The sequence below is a fragment of the Bombina bombina genome, chromosome 9 (genome assembly GCF_027579735.1).
Source record: "Bombina bombina isolate aBomBom1 chromosome 9, aBomBom1.pri, whole genome shotgun sequence".
Classification (NCBI taxonomy): Eukaryota; Metazoa; Chordata; class Amphibia; order Anura; family Bombinatoridae; genus Bombina; species Bombina bombina.
In genome coordinates, this window is record NC_069507.1 from 144,204,945 (window position 1) to 144,224,459 (window position 19,515).

The following is a 19,515-nucleotide window of genomic DNA, read 5'->3' on the forward strand; positions in this document are numbered from 1 at the left end:
TTGGCTAAACTGCAAGTCTGTCAAAAGAACTGAAATAAAGGGGCAGTTTGCAGAGACTTAGATACAAGATAATCACAGAGGTTAAAAGTATATTAATATAACTGTGTTGGTTATGCAAAACTGGGGAATCGGTAATAAAGGGATTATCTATCTTTTAAAACAATAAAAATGCTGGTGTAGACTGTCCTTTAAATGAAATAAGAGATGTCACAAATATTTAATCATAAATATTATGGTCTACAAATGTCAAGTTAAAAAAAGTGTTAGAAATCTGACTATGCTTGCACATTTACAGCAGAATTATAGACAAAGCACATACTAGATATCTCTATTTTTTTAATGAGTTACATTAAATTGAGACAGATTGACACTAGAAAGAAGCCACTGGCTCTTATCAATGGTATACTTTACCTACCTGAATTACAAACTAACTTATAATGGTAGGGTGTAACTTCACGCAAAAGTTGGTAATCGCCCTTCTACAGAAAAATCAGTCACAAAAGACTTTTTTTTTTTGAGTAGGCAAATAGCCGAAATTCTGTTAACTTCTGTTAAAAATTGTGGAATTTAGGAAATGATAATGAATCAAAGTTCATTATAATAGTGCTTACTTAGCACAGATTACAAATAAATTATTGACTACAAATCCCATATTTTAAAATATATTTATAGTAAGCTTTTTTTGCATGTCATTATCAAGAATAAAAAGGGGGGGTTAAAAATAATTTTAATTTTCCTCTGACTTATCATTGCAACACCAGAATTGTTTATAGAGACAGTTTACTCAAAAATTGTCTCCTCTTTAATTTATTCCCAATGATCCACTTTACCTGTTGGTGTATATTAAATTGTTTATAAGTATTTCCTTTACCCTTATATTGGCATTTTAAATACAGATACTCGTCGACTTGCGGCCATCCGTACAGACTGAAATCGAGGCTCATTTGCGTATGTGTGTAAAGGCAAGGCAGTGCTTGTGTGCGATGAGAAGTGACTGTAAGCAGCAGCCTTTGCATGGGTCTAACCATGTCGCAGTCCAAAAGGCCGGTACCGTGTAGCGGCAAAGAAGCTACAAAGAAGAGGAAAGCTTTTGATTTGGAGATAAAAATGAAAGTAATAAAGCAGTATGACGAAGGTAAAAAAGTGAACCCGATCGCGTGTGATATGAAACCATTGCATTCCACAGTTTCCACAATCATTAAGGACAAGGAACGCATACGTGAAGCTGTAAAAGGTTCCGCACCAATGAAATCAACAATAACAACAAAACAACGTCAAGGGCCCATTCACGAAATGGAGAAATTATTAATCTTGTGGATAGAAGATCAAATACAAAAACGTACACCCATAAGCCTTCTAACAATTCAGATGAAGGCTAAAAGTTTGTTTGAGACTTTAAAGGAGAAAGCTGGTGAGGATTACAAAGATAATTTCCAGGCAAGCACTGGATGGTTTAAACGTTTTAGAAGAAGATTCAGTCTGCATAATGTGCGGGTTTCAGGAGAAGCAGCAAGTGCAGATTCAGAAGCCGCTGCAAAGTTCATTGACACTTTGGATGAATTAATCCAAGAAGAAGGGTATTTACCTGAACAAATATTCAACGTTGATGAAACGGGTCTGTTCTGGAAACGGATGCCTGAGCGCACATACATTCACCAAGAAGCAAAAACCATGCAGAGATTTAAAGCATTCAAGGATCGGGTAAGCTTGTTACTTGGAGGAAACGTTGTTGGTTTTAAGCTTAAGCCATTTCTTATCAATCGCTCATATAACCCACGTGCATTTAAAAACATTAATAAGCCCACGCTGCCTGTGTATTACCGGTAAAATACTAAATAGTGGATGACTCAGGCATTGTTCACAGACTGGTTTGCTAACGGTTTCATTCCCCAAGTTTGTGAATATTGCTTAGGGAAAGTAATCCATTTCAACATTTTAATGATTTTAGACAACGCACCTGGACATCCACCACACCTGGGCGACCTTAATCCTGATGTAAAAAGTGGTTTATATGCCACCCAACACAACACCACTCATTCATCCGATGGACCAAGGGGCAATTGCCACGTTTAAAGCATACTACCCTCAGATCTACATTCTCCCAAGCCATAGCTGCTACAGATGCTGACATAACATTGCGTGATTTTTGGAAAAGTTATAACATTCTTCAGTGCATAAAAAATATTGCAGAACTGTAGGAGGATGTAACAGAAAAGTGCATGAATGGAAGTTGGAAGAAGTGCCTAAAATGATATGCGAACAGATTTGAGAGATTTGAAACAGCTCGATGAAATTCGAGAAAACATTGTGAGACTGGCAAACAATCTAGAATTGGAATGTGAAGTGGAAGATGTAGAAGAGCGGTTAGATTATGAGTCAAAAGACCTTTCAAATGAAGATCTAATAGAACTGGAAGCAGAGAGAGTTGCAGAGGAAAATAGGAGAGAGGAAGAAGACAAAGAGGAAGAAGAGCCAGAGAAGAAATTCACTGCAAAGGGGTTGGCTGACAGCTTTACATTGCTAAATAAAGCTGTCTCCTGTTTTGAAAACATGGACCAGAATGTTGAAAGATTTAACAAGGTTGACCGTCAAATTTAGGATGCTGTGCGCGGCTATCGTGAAATCTATGAGGAGAAAAAGAAACAATCGTTTCAAACAAAGCTCAGCATGTTTTTTGAAAAGAACACTGCATCTGAAACCCCTCCAGCCTCAACCCACCAAGATGATAATCTGATGACATAACTGTAAAAGTTTACAAGAAGTACAGTAAAAGAAAAATTTAAGTTCAGTTACTTTTTTTCCTTAAAAGTTTAAAGTAAAATAAGTGTTAAAGTTCCTGCAAACTACTGTAAAGGTACAGTAAATGTCATTTTATTGTTTGCACAGTACTACAGGTAGAGTACAAAAAAGTTATTTTATTACAGTACAGTATAGGTACAGTACAGTAAATGTCAGTACAGTAATATTATTTGCAAAGTAAATGTTATCTTATTATTTGCACAGTACAGGTACAGTAAAGTAAATGTTATTTTATTATTCATACTGTGATGATACTGTATTAGTAAAGGAATTTCAAACAACTCTGGTGTTATTGTTATTATTAATCATGAAATATCAGCCCAACACACCACACAATAGACCATATTATTTACATGCCATATATTTTGACCGACTTACATCCAAATCGTTTTACGACCGTAACGCGGGCATAAGTCGACGAGTATCTGTAGTTGATTTAGCCTGTGGTATCCCCACCTATTCTGAAAGTTTCTAGCATTAGGTCAAAGCTATAGATAAGCTGTGTAAACACAGCCAGCAGAAGAAATTACACTCCCAGTGGGGGATATAAGAGATAATGTAATAAATGTATTGGTCTTTGGTTTATGGGCAGATATAATATAATGAAGCATGTATATGTACACAATGTGATAAAGTAATGAGATCTGATTATACCTACAAGCTAAACCCATTTTATTAGGTTGTGGCTTCAAAACACAAAACCAGATATTTCATATACACAAATAAACTTTTAAAAGCAAATTCTCATAAATGTTATACGATGCAGCTGGTAAAAAAGCAATGGGAAACACATTAACAGAAAAACAATTTAACAGTATACTGTCCCTTTAAGTTGTGTATTTCTTAGATCACCCCAAATCCATGACAACATCACTAGCAGCTGTTTATTCAATTTTTGATTAATGTTATCAGCACTTCTTTGTGGTAGCCCAGGTCAAACATTGACACACTAACAGGTTATTGTTAAAACAATAATTTTGGTAAGAGACATCTATAACTCAGTCAGCACACTAGTAAAAGTGTCTCTTTGAATTATGATTATTCCCTGGAGAGGTTTCTGTAACCATTCCACAAGGATGCGTAACATATGGTTTGGCACGTACCTTTTTAGAGAGGCAAGTCTTAAGCCAGTGGTGAGTTTTACTAATGTTAACTAACATCAATGACATGGCCTGTTATCAACAAACTAAAAGCAGCCGTTGATCTTAATAAAATCAGAAATGGTCTTGAGTTACTCAGTTAAAAAAAGCTAGGAGCTGCTGTTTTCTGTAACACTTAATCATCTATCCTTTAACAGACCACCTATAACGATGGCAGACAAAAAAAGAATGATCATATTACTTAGAATTTTCTAGCTCAGTACATATTAAATGTAATGTGTATTAACACTTTGGGGCCCATTTATCAAAGGGCTTGCGGACCTGATCCGACACTGCGGATCAGGTCCGCAAGACCTCGCTAAATGCGGAGAGCAATACGCTCTCCACATTTAACATTGCACCAGCAGCTCACAAGAGCTGCTGGTGCAACGCCGCCCCCTGCTGACTCGCGGCCAATCGGCCGCCAGCAGGGAGCTGTCAATCAACCCGATCGTATTCGATCGGGTTGATTTCCGGCGGTTCCTGTCCGCCTGCTCAGAGCAGGCGGACAGGGTTATGAAGCAGCGGTCTTTAGATCGCTGCTTCATAACTTGTGTTTCTGGCGAGTCTGAAGACTCGCCAGAAACACGGCCCTTCAAGCTCCATACGGAGCTTGATAAATGGGCCTGTTTTTGACACAACAATTTTTTTTAAATAAATGTGTACTGTATATTTTCCCATTTTGAATGAAGTGAGTTCCAGAAAAATATGTTCAATTTATCATAATTAACCACAGAAAAAATCCCATACCTAAGTAGTCATCCAAGGAGAATTTGTCATTGTCCCATATTTGAAGAATTAGTCTTGGTGGTAGTTTAAATTCTGTTTTATCAAGACTCCAAAAATGTTCCTGCAATTAAAGGTTAAAATAAGACTGCATATAAAGGGGAAGTAGTTTAGTCAACTTAACAATGGCATTTTCAATAAACTGCATTTTGGGAAACAGAACTCTAATCATTGAACACAAATATAGATGTAAGGATTTTTTAATTTACATTATAATCACGGAACCTATATCTGTATTGATATCAACTTTAATGTTACCTTAAGTATATACCCCTTAAAAGGGACATTGAAAAGTATGCAACTGAAATATAAAATGTTTAAAATGTGTGTAGTAAAAAAAACTGATTGAAATATACTTTATTTTGTCCTCTTTTCATGTTATGTAACACTGAATTTGTTGAATTTCTAAAATTCACTAAGTTTCTATAAAGTATTGGCTGCTGCCATATTTAAACTTTAGTTTAATTAGATAAAAAGCAGGTAATATAATAGAGTTTTCAAGCAAGCCTGTGTAAAAACCCTGTTAGATCATTACTTTAGCAATTCTATGTTCTATACAGCCTTGTTTGCACACTTTCTTTTATTGGCTGGTTTAGGTCTGTCTCTAATAATCCTTAGCAGAAGAGAAATAAAACCTTAGTTCAAACATGGCGGCGTCCATTACTTAAAGAAATCTAAGTACTTTATAGTAACTAAACTTTTACACATATCAATGTTTAAACAACTAATATCATTGTTAAATACCCATCTACATATTATTCTCAGGTGAATTTTTGAAGACATCATTATGTCTAGAATGTATTTATTGTTTAATATCCCTTTAATAAGTCGAGTCCCTAAATACCTATTGGTTCTATCATTGATCAACACTGTGCTTCTTTTCCTGTTAATCCTCCCATGGTACATTCTGGCCCAAGCTGTACTTCCTTAAGATATTTGCTACCATAGTCTGGACCAGACTAAAAAAGGCAAGCTATTTAGCGCTTTCACTTGAGTGATAATACCGGCAAAAGATTTTGCACGTAAGCGTTAGCAGGCGTATTACAAGTTGAAAGTTAAACTTATGTGTGCGCTAACTAAAGGACTAGATATCGCAACCAAGCTAATTTATTCTCTCCGTATACTTCAATAGAGAGCGCAGAAGAAAAAAAGTAACACTTATCGCACATACGCTAACCAAACAGGAGTTATTAATATTTCAGATTCTGATGTTCTTCACATTACAGGAAGATTTTTTTTTTAAACTAGATATTTCTGTGTTTATATCTCTATATATTTGTGTGTGTATATATATATATATATATAAAATAAAAAGAATGTTTGCTTCTACGTGAAGAAAATTGGAATGTAAAATATGTGTAATGCACTTCGGGTTTCCCAATGTAGATCTAACAGGGTGTCGGGTTAGCACACATAAATAAATAGTTATCTTAAAGGGACACTGAACCCAGTTTTTTTTTCTTTCGTGATTCAGGTAGAGCATGAAATTTTAAGAAACTTTCTAATTTACTCCTATTATCAAATTTTCTTCATTCTCTTGGTATCTTTATTTGAAATGCAAGAATGTAAGTTTAGATGCAGGCCCATTTTTGGTGAACAACCTGGGTTGTCCTTGCTGATTGGTGGATAAATTCATCCACCAATGAAAAAGTGCTGTCCAGAGTTATGAACCAAAAAAAAAACAAAAAAAAAACTTAGATGCCTTCTTTTTCAAATAAAGATAGCAAGAGAACGAAGAAAACTTGATAATGGGATTAAATTAGAAAGTTGCTTAAAATTGCATGCTCTATCTGAATCACAAAATAAAAAAAATTGGGTTCAGTGTCCCTTTAAGGCACGTTATGTAAATATTGAAAAAAATATTTATTATCGATGCTGTAAAATATATATATATATATATATATATATATATATATATATATATATATATATATACTATATATTATAACCCTTTGCAGTCAAATATATGGCCATACACCATATACTTTTAAACAATTATTAATATATAATCAGAGACTCAGATATCTCAGTTCAAGTGTTAACCTGCTTTGTATCTCAATAGTCAATATTAAGAAACTTTACACAATATCCAGCTTTAAGAATGACCAACTTTGAATTAAAAGGTTCCCTGACTTCTTGTCTGACTTACAACTTTACATTTTCTGTACACTGTAATCTGACTTGTCAACTCATATCAGGTTGGTGATAAATTGACTATTAACCTGTAATTCTTCACATAAAAAATCATTTATAAAATATAAATAAAATCCCTTGCCTAAAATATAACAACATTAATACAGAAGCACCAATGTATAAAGCACCTACCTTTTTCGAAATTATACAAAGCTGTTCCGCTGGAAGGTATTCAAAAGGAAAAACAAATCGCCAGTTAAAGTTTCCTTCACCGTCCAGTGACCTATAGTGCACATCTGTTTTTTGCTTATTTTCTTCGTTGCCAGGAATCCAACTGAAAGTAATATGCAAACATATTTGGGTTTTATATAACCTAGAGAGCTAGTGATTTGGTATCTTCCAAAAAAAGGTTAGCGCTGATTACAAATTGTGTGTTTAAAATTTTTCACTGTTGCTTTATTGCACATTCAGCTGGTCCTATTCCAACCATGAAATCAAGTAATGAGTAAAGTAACCTCATGTCTGGACTGCCTGTATACCCATTTGCTAATATGACGCATCTGGTGGTAATTTAGCTAAAAGAAATACAATCTAGCAAAATGCCACAAGACAAGAGGGCATGCCTGGTTCACTAAACAACTGCAAGCTTTGGAAAAAGTTTAAAAAAACAAATATATGAATTCTACTCTGTCTGGTTATCTTTATACATTCATATAGCTTATTCTACAAGAGGTTAACAGTTTATTAAACCGCAAAATTTCAGAAAAAGTTAAATATTAAAAATTGGTACCAACTGTCAAAAAAAAAAAAAAGCTGAGTCGAAAGCAGACATTTTGATAAAGCAAATACAATTAAAAAAATAATTGTACTTTTGAAAATGTAAAAGGTCCACTCAATGCAGTAAAACTGCATAATTAACAAGTGCATAATAAAGAGACAATGCAACAACATCTACTCTGAATTTCAAATAAGCATTAGATTTTTTTTTTCTCTCTCCCATTTTCCTGCCTCCTGTGTCATGGGACAGACATCAGCCAATCACAGACTAGTATACGTATAACAAAATATGAGTTGCGAAGGAGAGGTTGCACCTCAAAAGGAATAATGTCTTTAACCCAAATTAAATAACTATATTAGTGTCACTATCATTCATACTTCTTTCATCTCATCTTTAATAAAGTGCAACTTCTGTCATACCGACATACATACTGGGTTAAAATCACTTGAGCTGAACAGTTGAGAAAATTGAAAATGTTGCAGAAGCTATAATATAACTATATGTTTCCTGAGCGGCTAAACTTCTATAGCGGAAGTTGATTTGATTTTATCTTTCCCTATGATAGTATATATATATTATTTTGGCAATGCAGAGGTTAAAGTTAAGCAAAAAAGGATCAAGGGTAGATAGATCCCACTAAGCAAAGGAGAAGTGCGCCGCTACCGCATTCAAACATCAATAGCCTCTTGTTGAGTATCAAAAACCACTGTCACAGCAAGCACATTAAAAAGACACCACTCTAAAGAAACGCGCATTTCACATAACGCTTCTTCAGAGGGGGGTATACGTATACCCTGTGAGCTTGTGCACATTCTCAGTAGGATCTTGTTCCCCAGAAAGTGTGACTATAAATAGACTGCGCAAAATTTGATAATGGAAGTAAATTGGAAAATGTCCTAAAACTTCTTCTCTTTCTAAATCATAAAACTTCATTTTGACTTGAGTGTCCCTTAAGTGGATGGAACGGTAGGCCATTATGATGAAATCAATTTAATATTTATGGGATGCCCCTTTATTACTCCTTAAAGGGACACTGAACCCGAATTTTTCTTTCATGATTCAGATAGAGCATGCAATTTTAAGCAACTTTCTAATCCACTCCTATTATCAAATTTCCTTTGTTCTCTTGCTATCTTTATTTGAAAAAGGCATCTTAGCTAAGGAGCCAGCCAATTTTTGGATCAGAACCTAGACAGCACTTGTTTATTGGTGGGTGAATTTATCCACCAATCAGAAAGAACAACCCAGGTTGTCCACCAAAAATGGGCCGGCATTTAAACTTACATTCTTGCTATTCAAATAAAGATACCAAGAGAATGAAGAAAATTTGAGAATAGGAGCAAATAAGAAAGTTGCTTAAAATTGCATGCTCTATCTGAATCACAAAAGAAAAAAAAATTGGGTTTAGAGTCCCTTTAAGTTCATGATGTTTAATGGCAGCTCATTATAATGAAAATGATAAACAATCTGTATAGTTTATACTTGTAAGAGTATATAATCTGTAACAACATTATCAGCTTTTGAGAGTATGCTATATTTTGAGTGTCATCTGAAAGGTCATCCATAAAAGGTACAGTATATCTTACAGGTATCAGCCTCTTTACAACGGGGATGAAAACTTGAGACTGCATGCCCAAATTGCCTCAAATTGTATTAGGCATTAAAGAAAAATTAAGCTTTAATTGTTTATATATATTATGGATTTATAAAAAACTATTCAAATTTGCATATACCAAGAAAATATATTATGAAATAAAATATGAAAAATAAAACTTCTGAATAGTTTAAAAGTAATATTTCCATGATTTTGTCACAAATGACAACCCAGCAAAAAACATAATTTATGCTTACCTGATAAATTTATTTCTCTTGTAGTGTGTTCAGTCCACGGGTCATCCATTACTTATGGGATATATTCTCCTCCCCAACAGGAAGTTGCAAGAGGATCACCCAAGCAGAGCTGCTATATAGCTCCTCCCCTCACATGTCATATCCAGTCATTCGACCGAAACAAGACGAGAAAGGAGAAACTACAGGGTGCAGTGGTGACTGGAGTTATAATTTAAAATTTAGAACCTGCCTCAAATAGACAGGGCGGGCCGTGGACTGAACACACTACAAGAGAAATAAATTTATCAGGTAAGCATAAATTATGTTTTCTCTTGTTAAGTGTGTTCAGTCCACGGGTCATCCATTACTTATGGGATACCAATACCAAAGCTAAAGTACACGGATGATGGGAGGGACAAGGCAGGAACATTAAACAGAAGGAACCACTGCCTGTAGAACCTTTCTCCCAAAAACAGCCTCCGAAGAAGCAAAAGTGTCAAATTTGTAAAATTTGGAAAAAGTTGCAGCCTTGCAAATCTGTTCAACAGAGGCCTCATTCTTAAAGGCCCAGGTGGAAGCCACAGCTCTAGTGGAATGAGCTGTAATTCTTTCAGGAGGCTGCTGTCCAGCAGTCTCATAGGCTAAGCGTATTATGCTACGAAGCCAAAAAGAGAGAGAGGAAGCCGAAGCCTTTTGACCTCTCCTCTGTCCAGAGTAAACGACAAACAGAGAAGAAGTTTGTCGAAAATCTTTAGTTGCCTGTAAGTAGAACTTCAGAGCACGGACCACGTCTAGATTATGCAAAAGACGTTCCTTCTTTGAAGAAGGATTAGGACATAAGGATGGAACAACAATCTCTTGATTGATATTCTTGTTAGAAACAACCTTAGGTAAAAACCCAGGTTTAGTACGCAGGACTACCTTGTCTGAATGAAAGATCAGATAAGGAGAATCACAATGTAAGGCAGATAACTCAGAGACTCTTCGAGCCGAGGAAATAGCCATAAAAAACAGAACTTTCCAAGATAAAAGCTTAATATCAATGGAATGAAGGGGTTCAAACGGAACACCCTGGAAAACTTTAAGAACCAAGTTTAAGCTCCACGGAGGAGCAACAGTTTTAAACACAGGCTTAATCCTAGCCAAAGCCTGACAAAAAGCCTGGATGTCTGGATTCTCTGCCAGACGCTTGTGTAAAAGAATAGACAGAGCAGAAATCTGTCCCTTTAGTGAACTAGCGGATAAGCCCTTTTCTAAACCCTCTTGTAGAAGAGACAATATCCTAGGAATCCTAACCTTACTCCATGAGTAACTCTTGGATTCACACCAATATAAATATTTACGCCATATCTTGTGGTAAATTTTTCTGGTAACAGGTTTCCGAGCCTGTATTTATGTATCAATAACCGAATCCGAAAACCCACGCTTTGATAAAATCAAACGTTCAATTTCCAAGCAGTCAGCCTCAGAGAAATTAGGTTTGGATGGTTGAAAGGACCCTGAATTAGAAGGTCCTGCCTCAGGGGTAGAGACCATGGTGGACAGGACGACATGTCCACTAGGTCTGCATACCAGGTCCTGCGTGGCCACGCAGGCGCCATCAGAATCACCGATGCTCTCTCCTGTTTGATCCTGGCAATCAGTCGAGGAAGCAACGGAAAAGTTGGAAACACATAAGCTATGTTGAAAACCCAAGGGGCTGCTAGTGCATCTACCAGCACCGCTCCCGGGTCCCTGGACCTGGATCCGTAACAAGGAAGCTTGGCGTTCTAGCGAGATGCCATGAGATCCAGATCCGGTTTGCCCCAACGAAGAATTAGTTGGGCAAATACCTCCGGGTGAAGTTCCCACTCCCCCGGATGAAAAGTCTGGCGACTTAAAAAATTCGCCTCCCAGTTCTCCACGCCTGGGATGTAGATCGCTGACAGGTGGCAAGAGTGAGACTCTGCCCAGCGAATTATCTTCGAGACTTCCAACATCGCTAGGGAACTCCTGGTTCCCCCTTGATGATTGATGTAAGCCACAGTCGTGATGTTGTCCGACTGAAATCTGATGAACCTCAGTGTTGCCAACTGAGGCAAAGCTAGAAGAGCATTGAATATTGCCCTTAATTCTAGAATGTTTATTGGGAGGAGTTTCTCCTCCTGAGTCCACGATCCCTGAGCCTTCAGGGAGTTCCAGACTGCTCCCCAGCCTAGTAGGCTGGCATCTGTTGTCACAATCATCCAATCTGGTCTGCGAAAGGACATTCCTTTGGACAGATGAACCTGAGATAACCACCAGAGAAGAGAATCTCTGGTCTCCTGGTCCAGATTTAGCAAAGGGGACAGATCTGAGTAATCCCCGTTCCATTGACTTAGCATGCATAGTTGCAGCGGTCTGAGATGTAGGCGCGCAAATGGCACTATTTCCATCGCCGCGACCATTAAGCCGATCACTTCCATGCACTGAGCTACTGATGGGCTTGGAATGGAGTGAAGGACACGGCAAGCATTGAGAAGTTTTGATAGCCTGGACTCCGTCAGGTAAATCTTCATCTCTACAGAATCTATAAGAGTCCCTAGAAAAGGGACCCTTGTGAGTGGTAACAGAGAACTCTTTTCCACGTTCACTTTCCACCCATGCGACCTCAGAAATGCTAGAACTATCTCTGTATGAGACTTTGCATTTTGAAAACTTGACGCTTGTATCAGAATGTCGTCTAGGTACGGAGCCACCGCTATGCCTCGTGGTCTTAGTACCGCCAGAAGAGAGCCCAGAACCTTTGTAAAAATTCTCGGGGCCATAGCCAACCCGAAGGGAAGCGCTACAAACTGGTAATGCCTGTCTAGAAAGGCAAACCTTAGGTACCGATAATGATCTTTGTGAATCGGTATGTGAAGATAGGCATCCTTTAAATCCACTGTGGTCATATATTGACCCTCTTGGATCATGGGTAGGATGGACCGAATGGTTTCCATCTTGAACGATGGAACCCTTAGGAATTTGTTTAAGATTTTTAAATCTAAGATTGGTCTGAAGGTTCCCTCTTTCTTGGGAACCACAAACAGATTTGAATAAAACCCTTGCCCCTGTTCCGTCCGCGGAACTGGGTGGATCACTCCCATCACTAAGAGGTCTTGTACACATTGTAGAAATGCCTCTTTCTTTACTAGGTTTGTTGATAACCTTGACAGATGAAACCTCCCTTGTGGAGGAGAAGTCTTGAAATCCAGAAGGTATCCCTGAGATATAATCTCCAGCATCCAGGGATCCTGTACATCTCTTGCCCAAGCCTGGGCGAAGAGAGAGAGTCTGCCCCCCACTAGATCCGTCTCCGGAAAGGGGGCCCTGACTTCATGCTGTCTTAGGGGCGGAAGTAGGCTTTCTGGCCTGCTTGCCCTTGTTCCATGACTGGTTGCCTTTCCAACCCTGTCTGTAACGAGCAGTAGTTCCTTCCTGTTTTGGAGCGGAGGAAGTTGATGCTGCTCCTGCCTTGAAATTACGAAAGGCACGAAAATTAGACTGTTTGGCCTTCGATTTGGCCTTGTCCTGAGGAAGCGTGTGGCCCTTACCTCCAGTAATGTCAGCAATAATTTCCTTCAAGCCGGGCCCGAATAAGGTCTGCCCTTTGAAAGGAATGTTTAGTAATTTAGACTTAGAAGTTACATCTGCTGACCAGGATTTAAGCCAAAGCGCTCTGCGCGCCTGTATGGCGAATCCGGAATTTTTAGCCGTAAGTTTGGTTAAATGCACTACGGCATCCGAAACAAACGCATTAGCCAGCTTAAGGGTTCTAATCTTGCTCAGAGACTCATCCAATGGCGCTGTGCGAATTGCCTCTTCCAGAGACTCAAACCAGAATGCCGCTGCAGCAGTGACAGGCGCAATGCATGCAAGAGGCTGTTATATAAAACCTTGTTGAATAAACATTTTCTTAAGATAACCCTCTAATTTTTTATCCATTGGATCTGAGAAAGCACAGCTATCCTCCACCGGGATAGTGGTACGCTTGGCTAAAGTAGAAACTGCTCCCTCCACCTTAGGGACCGTCTGCCATAAGTCTCGTGTGGTGGCGTCTATAGGGAACATTTTTCTAAATATCGGAGAAGGGGAAAAAGGCACACCGGGTCTATCCCACTCCTTACTAATAATCTCTGTAAGTCTCTTTGGTATAGGAAAAACGTCAGTACACACCGGTACCGCGTAGTATTTATCCAGCTTACATAATTTCTCTGGGATTGCCACCGTGTCACAATCATTCAGAGCCGCTAACACCTCCCCTAGCAACACGCGGAGGTTCTCAAGCTTAAATTTAAAATTTGAAATTTCTGAATCCGGTCTCCCCGAATCAGAACCGTCACCCACAGAATGAAGCTCTCCGTCCTCATGTTCTGCAAATTGTGACGCAGTATCAGACATGGCTCTCGTGTCATCGGCGCGCTCTGTCCTTAACCCAGAACTGTCGCGCTTGCCTCTTAACTCTGGCATATTGTATAATACTTCTTTCATAACATTAGCCATATCATGTAAAGTGATTTGTAAGGGCCTTGATGTACTTGGCGCCTCAATCTCACGCACCTCCCGAGCGGGAGACGAAGGTACTGACACGTGAGGAGAGTTAGACGGCATAACTGCCCCCTCGTTGTCTGGTGATAACTTTTTAAGCGGTACAGATTGATTTTTCAAAGTAACATCAATACAATTGGTACACATATTTCTATTGGGCTCCACAACGGCTTTTAAACAAAATGAACAAGCAGATTCCTCTGTATCAGACATGTTTAAACAGACTAGCAATGAAGCTAGCAAGCTTGGAAAATACTTTCAATAAGTTTGCAAGCAATATAAAAAATGCTGCAGCGCTTTTAAAAAACACAGTTGAGTAACTAAAGAATAATTCAGTTATAGTCAACAATTCTTTAAATGTATTAATTAGCAGACGATTGCACCCATTAGCAACCGGATGATTAACCCCTCAGTACCCAAAAAAACGGATATCAAATTAATATAAAACGTTTTTATCACAGTCTAACACACTGTCACAGGTCTGCTGTGACTGATTACCTCCCTCAAAAAACGAATTTTGAAGACCCCTGAGCTCTCTAGAGACGTCCTGGATCAAGGAGGAAGAAGCAGGAAGACTGTGCTAGAATTTTAACTGCGCAACAAGGCGCTAAAAAGAGGCCCCTCCCGCTCATTTACAACAGTGGGAGACCTGATATAACGGTTTCTATGCAGAAATATACGTTAGCCATGTGGAAAAAAATTCATGCCCAAAGGATTTATCACCAAAGTACCTCACAAAACGAATAACATGCCAGTAAACGTTTTGAAAATAAACTTCTTTAAATGTCATGCAAAGTTATTACTAAGCCTGCAACCAGTCGCTACCACTGCAGATAAGGCTTAAGCATTATTTCATTATTAACAGTATTTTCAGAGTCAAATTCTAGTCCCTAGAAAATAACTCTACTGTGCATACATTTATCAGCCTGATACCAGTCACTACTACTGCATTTAAGGCTGTACTTACATCATACGGGTAACAGCAGTATTTTCTTAGTCAATTCCATTCCCAGAAAATATTGTACTGCACATACCTCATTTGCGGTGGACCCCGCATGCTATCCCCATGTTCTGAAGTTACCCCACTCCTCAGAATGTCGAGAACAGCCAGTGGATCTTAGTTACGCCTGCTAAGATCATAGAAAACGCAGGCAGTTTCTTCTTCCAAATAATGCCTGAGATAGAAAAAACAGCACACTCCGGTGCCATTTAAAATAACAAACTTTTGATTGAAGAATAATTAAGTAAAAACTCCAACTCCTCCCGCGACCTCCTTCTTTGTTGAGGGTTGCAAGAGAATGACTGGATATGACATGTGAGGGGAGGAGCTATATAGCAGCTCTGCTTGGGTGATCCTCTTGCAACTTCCTGTTGGGGAGGAGAATATATCCCATAAGTAATGGATGACCCGTGGACTGAACACACTTAACAAGAGAAAAGGTTGTTCGTTCCACAAGCAAATAATGCAGCCAATCATTGACACTTAAACTTCTTCTGATTTGAATATAATTCAGTGCAGTGCATGCTCCGGTTACATACGCATTGGAAGCAACACAGTCGCATGGGCATGACTTTTAATGAAGACAATCCAACCAGGGCGTAGTCCTAAATTTGCACACGCGCATTGTCAACAGGCTGTCAGCAGCTATGTGGGCTCTTGCAGCGCTGTAGCTGTGTAGGTGACATATACAACTAAAACAGAGCTACACTTATGAATGTGCATCGCTGTGAACAAACACAAACGCCCTACCCAGGTAGCCCACAGGTAAAGGACTCGTATAATGAGTCCCACGGTGAGTTTGGAAAAGGAAGGAATTTTATTATAAAATTGCATGAAAATGAAGAAGTATTTAGTGAATATTATTTATTGCAATGTTCTTTTGAATGATGGAAACTTTTTTTTCCAGTTTCATGTCTCTTTAATTGCCGATATATTGCGTGGATTCAGAAGAAAAACAGTGTATTAAAGGGCTACTAAAAACAGAAGATTAGCATAATCAATAAATACATAATAAAGAGACAATGCAAAAGCACTAAAACTGCAGCCAATGAAACATGCAATACCCTGGAAGCTCAGAGTGCCAGCAAATTTGTTTTGATTGCTACTTTGGGCTCGATTTATCAAGCAAGGGCCGACAGGCGCGTACATATTCGGCCCTGTCCACGCCAGCTCACCTCTGGTGGGCAGCAATCTACTGGCGGAATTCAGCATTGCACACAAGCATTATTTTGCGCTTGCGTGCAGTCCCACTCCCTGCCCACACACAGCCAATCACGCTCGTGCAGAAGCGGTCAATCTCCCCAGTCGGACGAGACCGTAGATATTAAAATTCTCCACCTTACAGGTTGAGAACAGGGTAGGGAAGCAACGGCCTGATGGCTGCTGCTTGATAAATCGAGAACCTCATAGGGAGGCGAAGGACTTGATAAATCGAGCCCTCTGGATACTCATACAATAAGTTAGCTACCCCTGCTATAGGAAAATAAGCTATCGTAACTTAGAAAAAAAAGGCACAATCTTAGCAACTATATAGCTTAGTAAAAACAAGATAACTGAACAAATAAACTGAATTGTTACATCTAAATGTATACAAGCATTAAATACAAATCTTTCATTTAATTTCACAGTCAACTAATCTAACATTTTTTTAAATCAGATTTTTTTGTATATAAGGTTAATGAGGTTTTACTAGAATACAATGATTTGAAAACGCATTATGTTAAAATTCAGGGGGAAGAATTGCTTTGTATTAAAGGAATAGGAAAGTCAAAATTAAATTTGCAATAATCAGATTCAGATCAGCATTTAATTATAAGACACTTTTAAAGTCACTTCTTTTTTTAAATGTGCTTTGTTCTCTTGGTATCCATTGTTGAAAATGAATACACATATTCTACACTAGTGGGAGCTAGCTAGTGATTGGTGCCTGCACACATTAGTCTCTTGTGATTGGCTACTTAGATATGTTTATCTAACTGCCAGTAGTGCAATACTTCAGCAAAGGATGGCAAAGTAAATTGATAAGATGTTTAAATTTGTATGTTATATCTGAATCATGAATTACATTTTTGGGGTTTCCTGTCCCTTTAAAGTAAAAAATATCTCAGTGCAAACCGATATTTATTAGGCTCAATTAAAGAAACAGTATAATATAATTTTACTTAAGAGATGCCCAAGACTTTCAATGAGTTGGAAAATGGAGTCTACTGATTTGTAAAGTAAGTGAGTGAGATACTACACACTGAACATGCAAAACACATTTACGCAATTGTTTGCAGTATATTACTAGCTTTGACTACTTTTGGGATATAGGCAAATCACATGGTCAGAGATCTATAAGTAAATCCTTATCTATTTTTGGAAATAGATGATCTTAAGCCCATTGATAAAAATAAACAGGACAGGCTACATAGCTAACGGGTCTCTATAGTTATCTTGCTGGATTACAGAATAGAACTTAACAAAATGTCAGCATTTTGTTAGCATTAATCATTTTTTTTATAATAAAGAAGTACTCAAATATGTGTTGTTTATATGCAACACATATGATCAAAGCTCCCATCAGTATGTGCTGACCCCCCCCAACCTATCTGTCAAACTAATATTGGTTTATTACATTACTTAGCTTTACAAGTCCAACTTGTAAAATAATTACTTAGCTTTACAAGTCCAACTTGTAAAATATCCCACAACCACTAAAACAAAAACAATCAGGGCAATACTAAAATTGGTTTAGCTTCCTTTTTTATTTTTTAATTGATGTTACAATCATCAAGCATAAAAAAGGAAACATATATAGTATACTGAATCATCTTTTATCCACAGAACAACTTAAAATTAAAAGGGACACTTTCTGGGGGACAATATCCTACTGAGCATGTGCACAAGCTCACAGGGTATAAGTATACTAGTCTGTGATTGGCTGATGTCTGTCACATAATACATGGGGCCAGATAAATGGTAGAAAAAACATAATTTATGTAAGAACTTACCTGATAAATTCATTTCTTTCATATTAGCAAGAGTCCATGAGCTAGTGACGTATGGGATATACATTCCTACCAGGAGGGGCAAAGTTTCCCAAACCTCAAAATGCCTATAAATACACCCCTCACCACACCCACAATTCAGTTTAACGAATAGCCAAGAAGTGGGGTGATAAGAAAAAAGTGCGAAAGCATAAAAAATAAGGAATTGGAATAATTGTGCTTTATACAAAAAAATCATAACCACCCCAAAAAAAGGGCGGGCCTCATGGACTCTTGCTAATATGAAAGAAATGAATTTATCAGGTAAGTTCTTACATAAATTATGTTTTCTTTCATGTAATTAGCAAGAGTCCATGAGCTAGTGACGTATGGGATAATGATTACCCAAGATGTGGATCTTTCCACACAAGAGTCACTAGAGAGGGAGGGATAAAATAAAGACAGCCAATTCCTGCTGAAAATAATCCACACCCAAAATAAAGTTTAACGAAAAACATAAGCAGAAGATTCAAACTGAAACCGCTGCCTGAAGTACTTTTCTACCAAAAACTGCTTCAGAAGAAGAAAATACATCAAAATGGTAGAATTTAGTAAAAGTATGCAAAGAGGACCAAGTTGCTGCTTTGCAAATCTGATCAACCGAAGCTTCATTCCTAAACGCCCAGGAAGTAGAAACTGACCTAGTAGAATGAGCTGTAATTCTCTGAGGCGGAGTTTTACCCGACTCAACATAGGCAAGATGAATTAAAGATTTCAACCAAGATGCCAAAGAAATGGCAGAAGCTTTCTGGCCTTTTCTAGAACCGGAAAAGATAACAAATAGACTAGAAGTCTTTCTGAAAGATTTAGTAGCTTCAACATAATATTTCAAAGCTCTAACAACATCCAAAGAATGCAACGATTTCTCCTTAGAATTCTTAGGATTAGGACATAATGAAGGAACCACAATTTCTCTACTAATGTTGTTGGAATTCACAACTTTAGGTAAAAATTCAAAAGAAGTTCGCAACACCGCCTTATCCTGATGAAAAATCTGAAAAGGAGACTCACAAGAAAGAGCAGATAATTCAGAAACTCTTCTGGCAGAAGAGATGGCCAAAAGGAACAAAACTTTCCAAGAAAGTAATTTAATGTCCAATGAATGCATAGGTTCAAACGGAGGAGCTTGAAGAGCCCCCAGAACCAAATTCAAACTCCAAGGAGGAGAAATTGACTTAATGACCGGTTTTATACGAACCAAAGCTTGTACAAAACAATGAATATCAGGAAGAATAGCAATCTTTCTATGAAAAAGAACAGAAAGAGCAGAGATTTGTCCTTTCAAGGAACTTGCGGACAAACCTTTATCTAAACCATCCTGAAGAAACTGTAAAATTCTCGGAATTCTAAAAGAATGCCAAGAAAAATGATGAGAAATACACCAAGAAATATAAGTCTTCCAGACTCTATAATATATCTCTCTAGATACAGATTTACGAGCCTGTAACATAGTATTAATCACAGCGTCAGAGA

General features: G+C 37.9%; 1 protein-coding gene across 2 annotated transcripts in view; it reads right to left on the reverse strand.

Moving 5' to 3' along the window:
* MYOF (myoferlin) overlaps positions 1-19,515 on the reverse strand; it is a 313,269-nt gene that overhangs the window by 9,058 nt on the left and 284,696 nt on the right. For both annotated transcript variants that reach the window (XM_053692421.1, XM_053692420.1), the window contains 2 exons: positions 7,050-7,191; positions 4,689-4,788 (listed from right to left, as the gene is read on the reverse strand). In XM_053692421.1, coding sequence (XP_053548396.1) covers positions 4,689-4,788; positions 7,050-7,191 — 242 coding nt within the window. The remainder of the gene's footprint in view (positions 1-4,688; positions 4,789-7,049; positions 7,192-19,515) is intronic.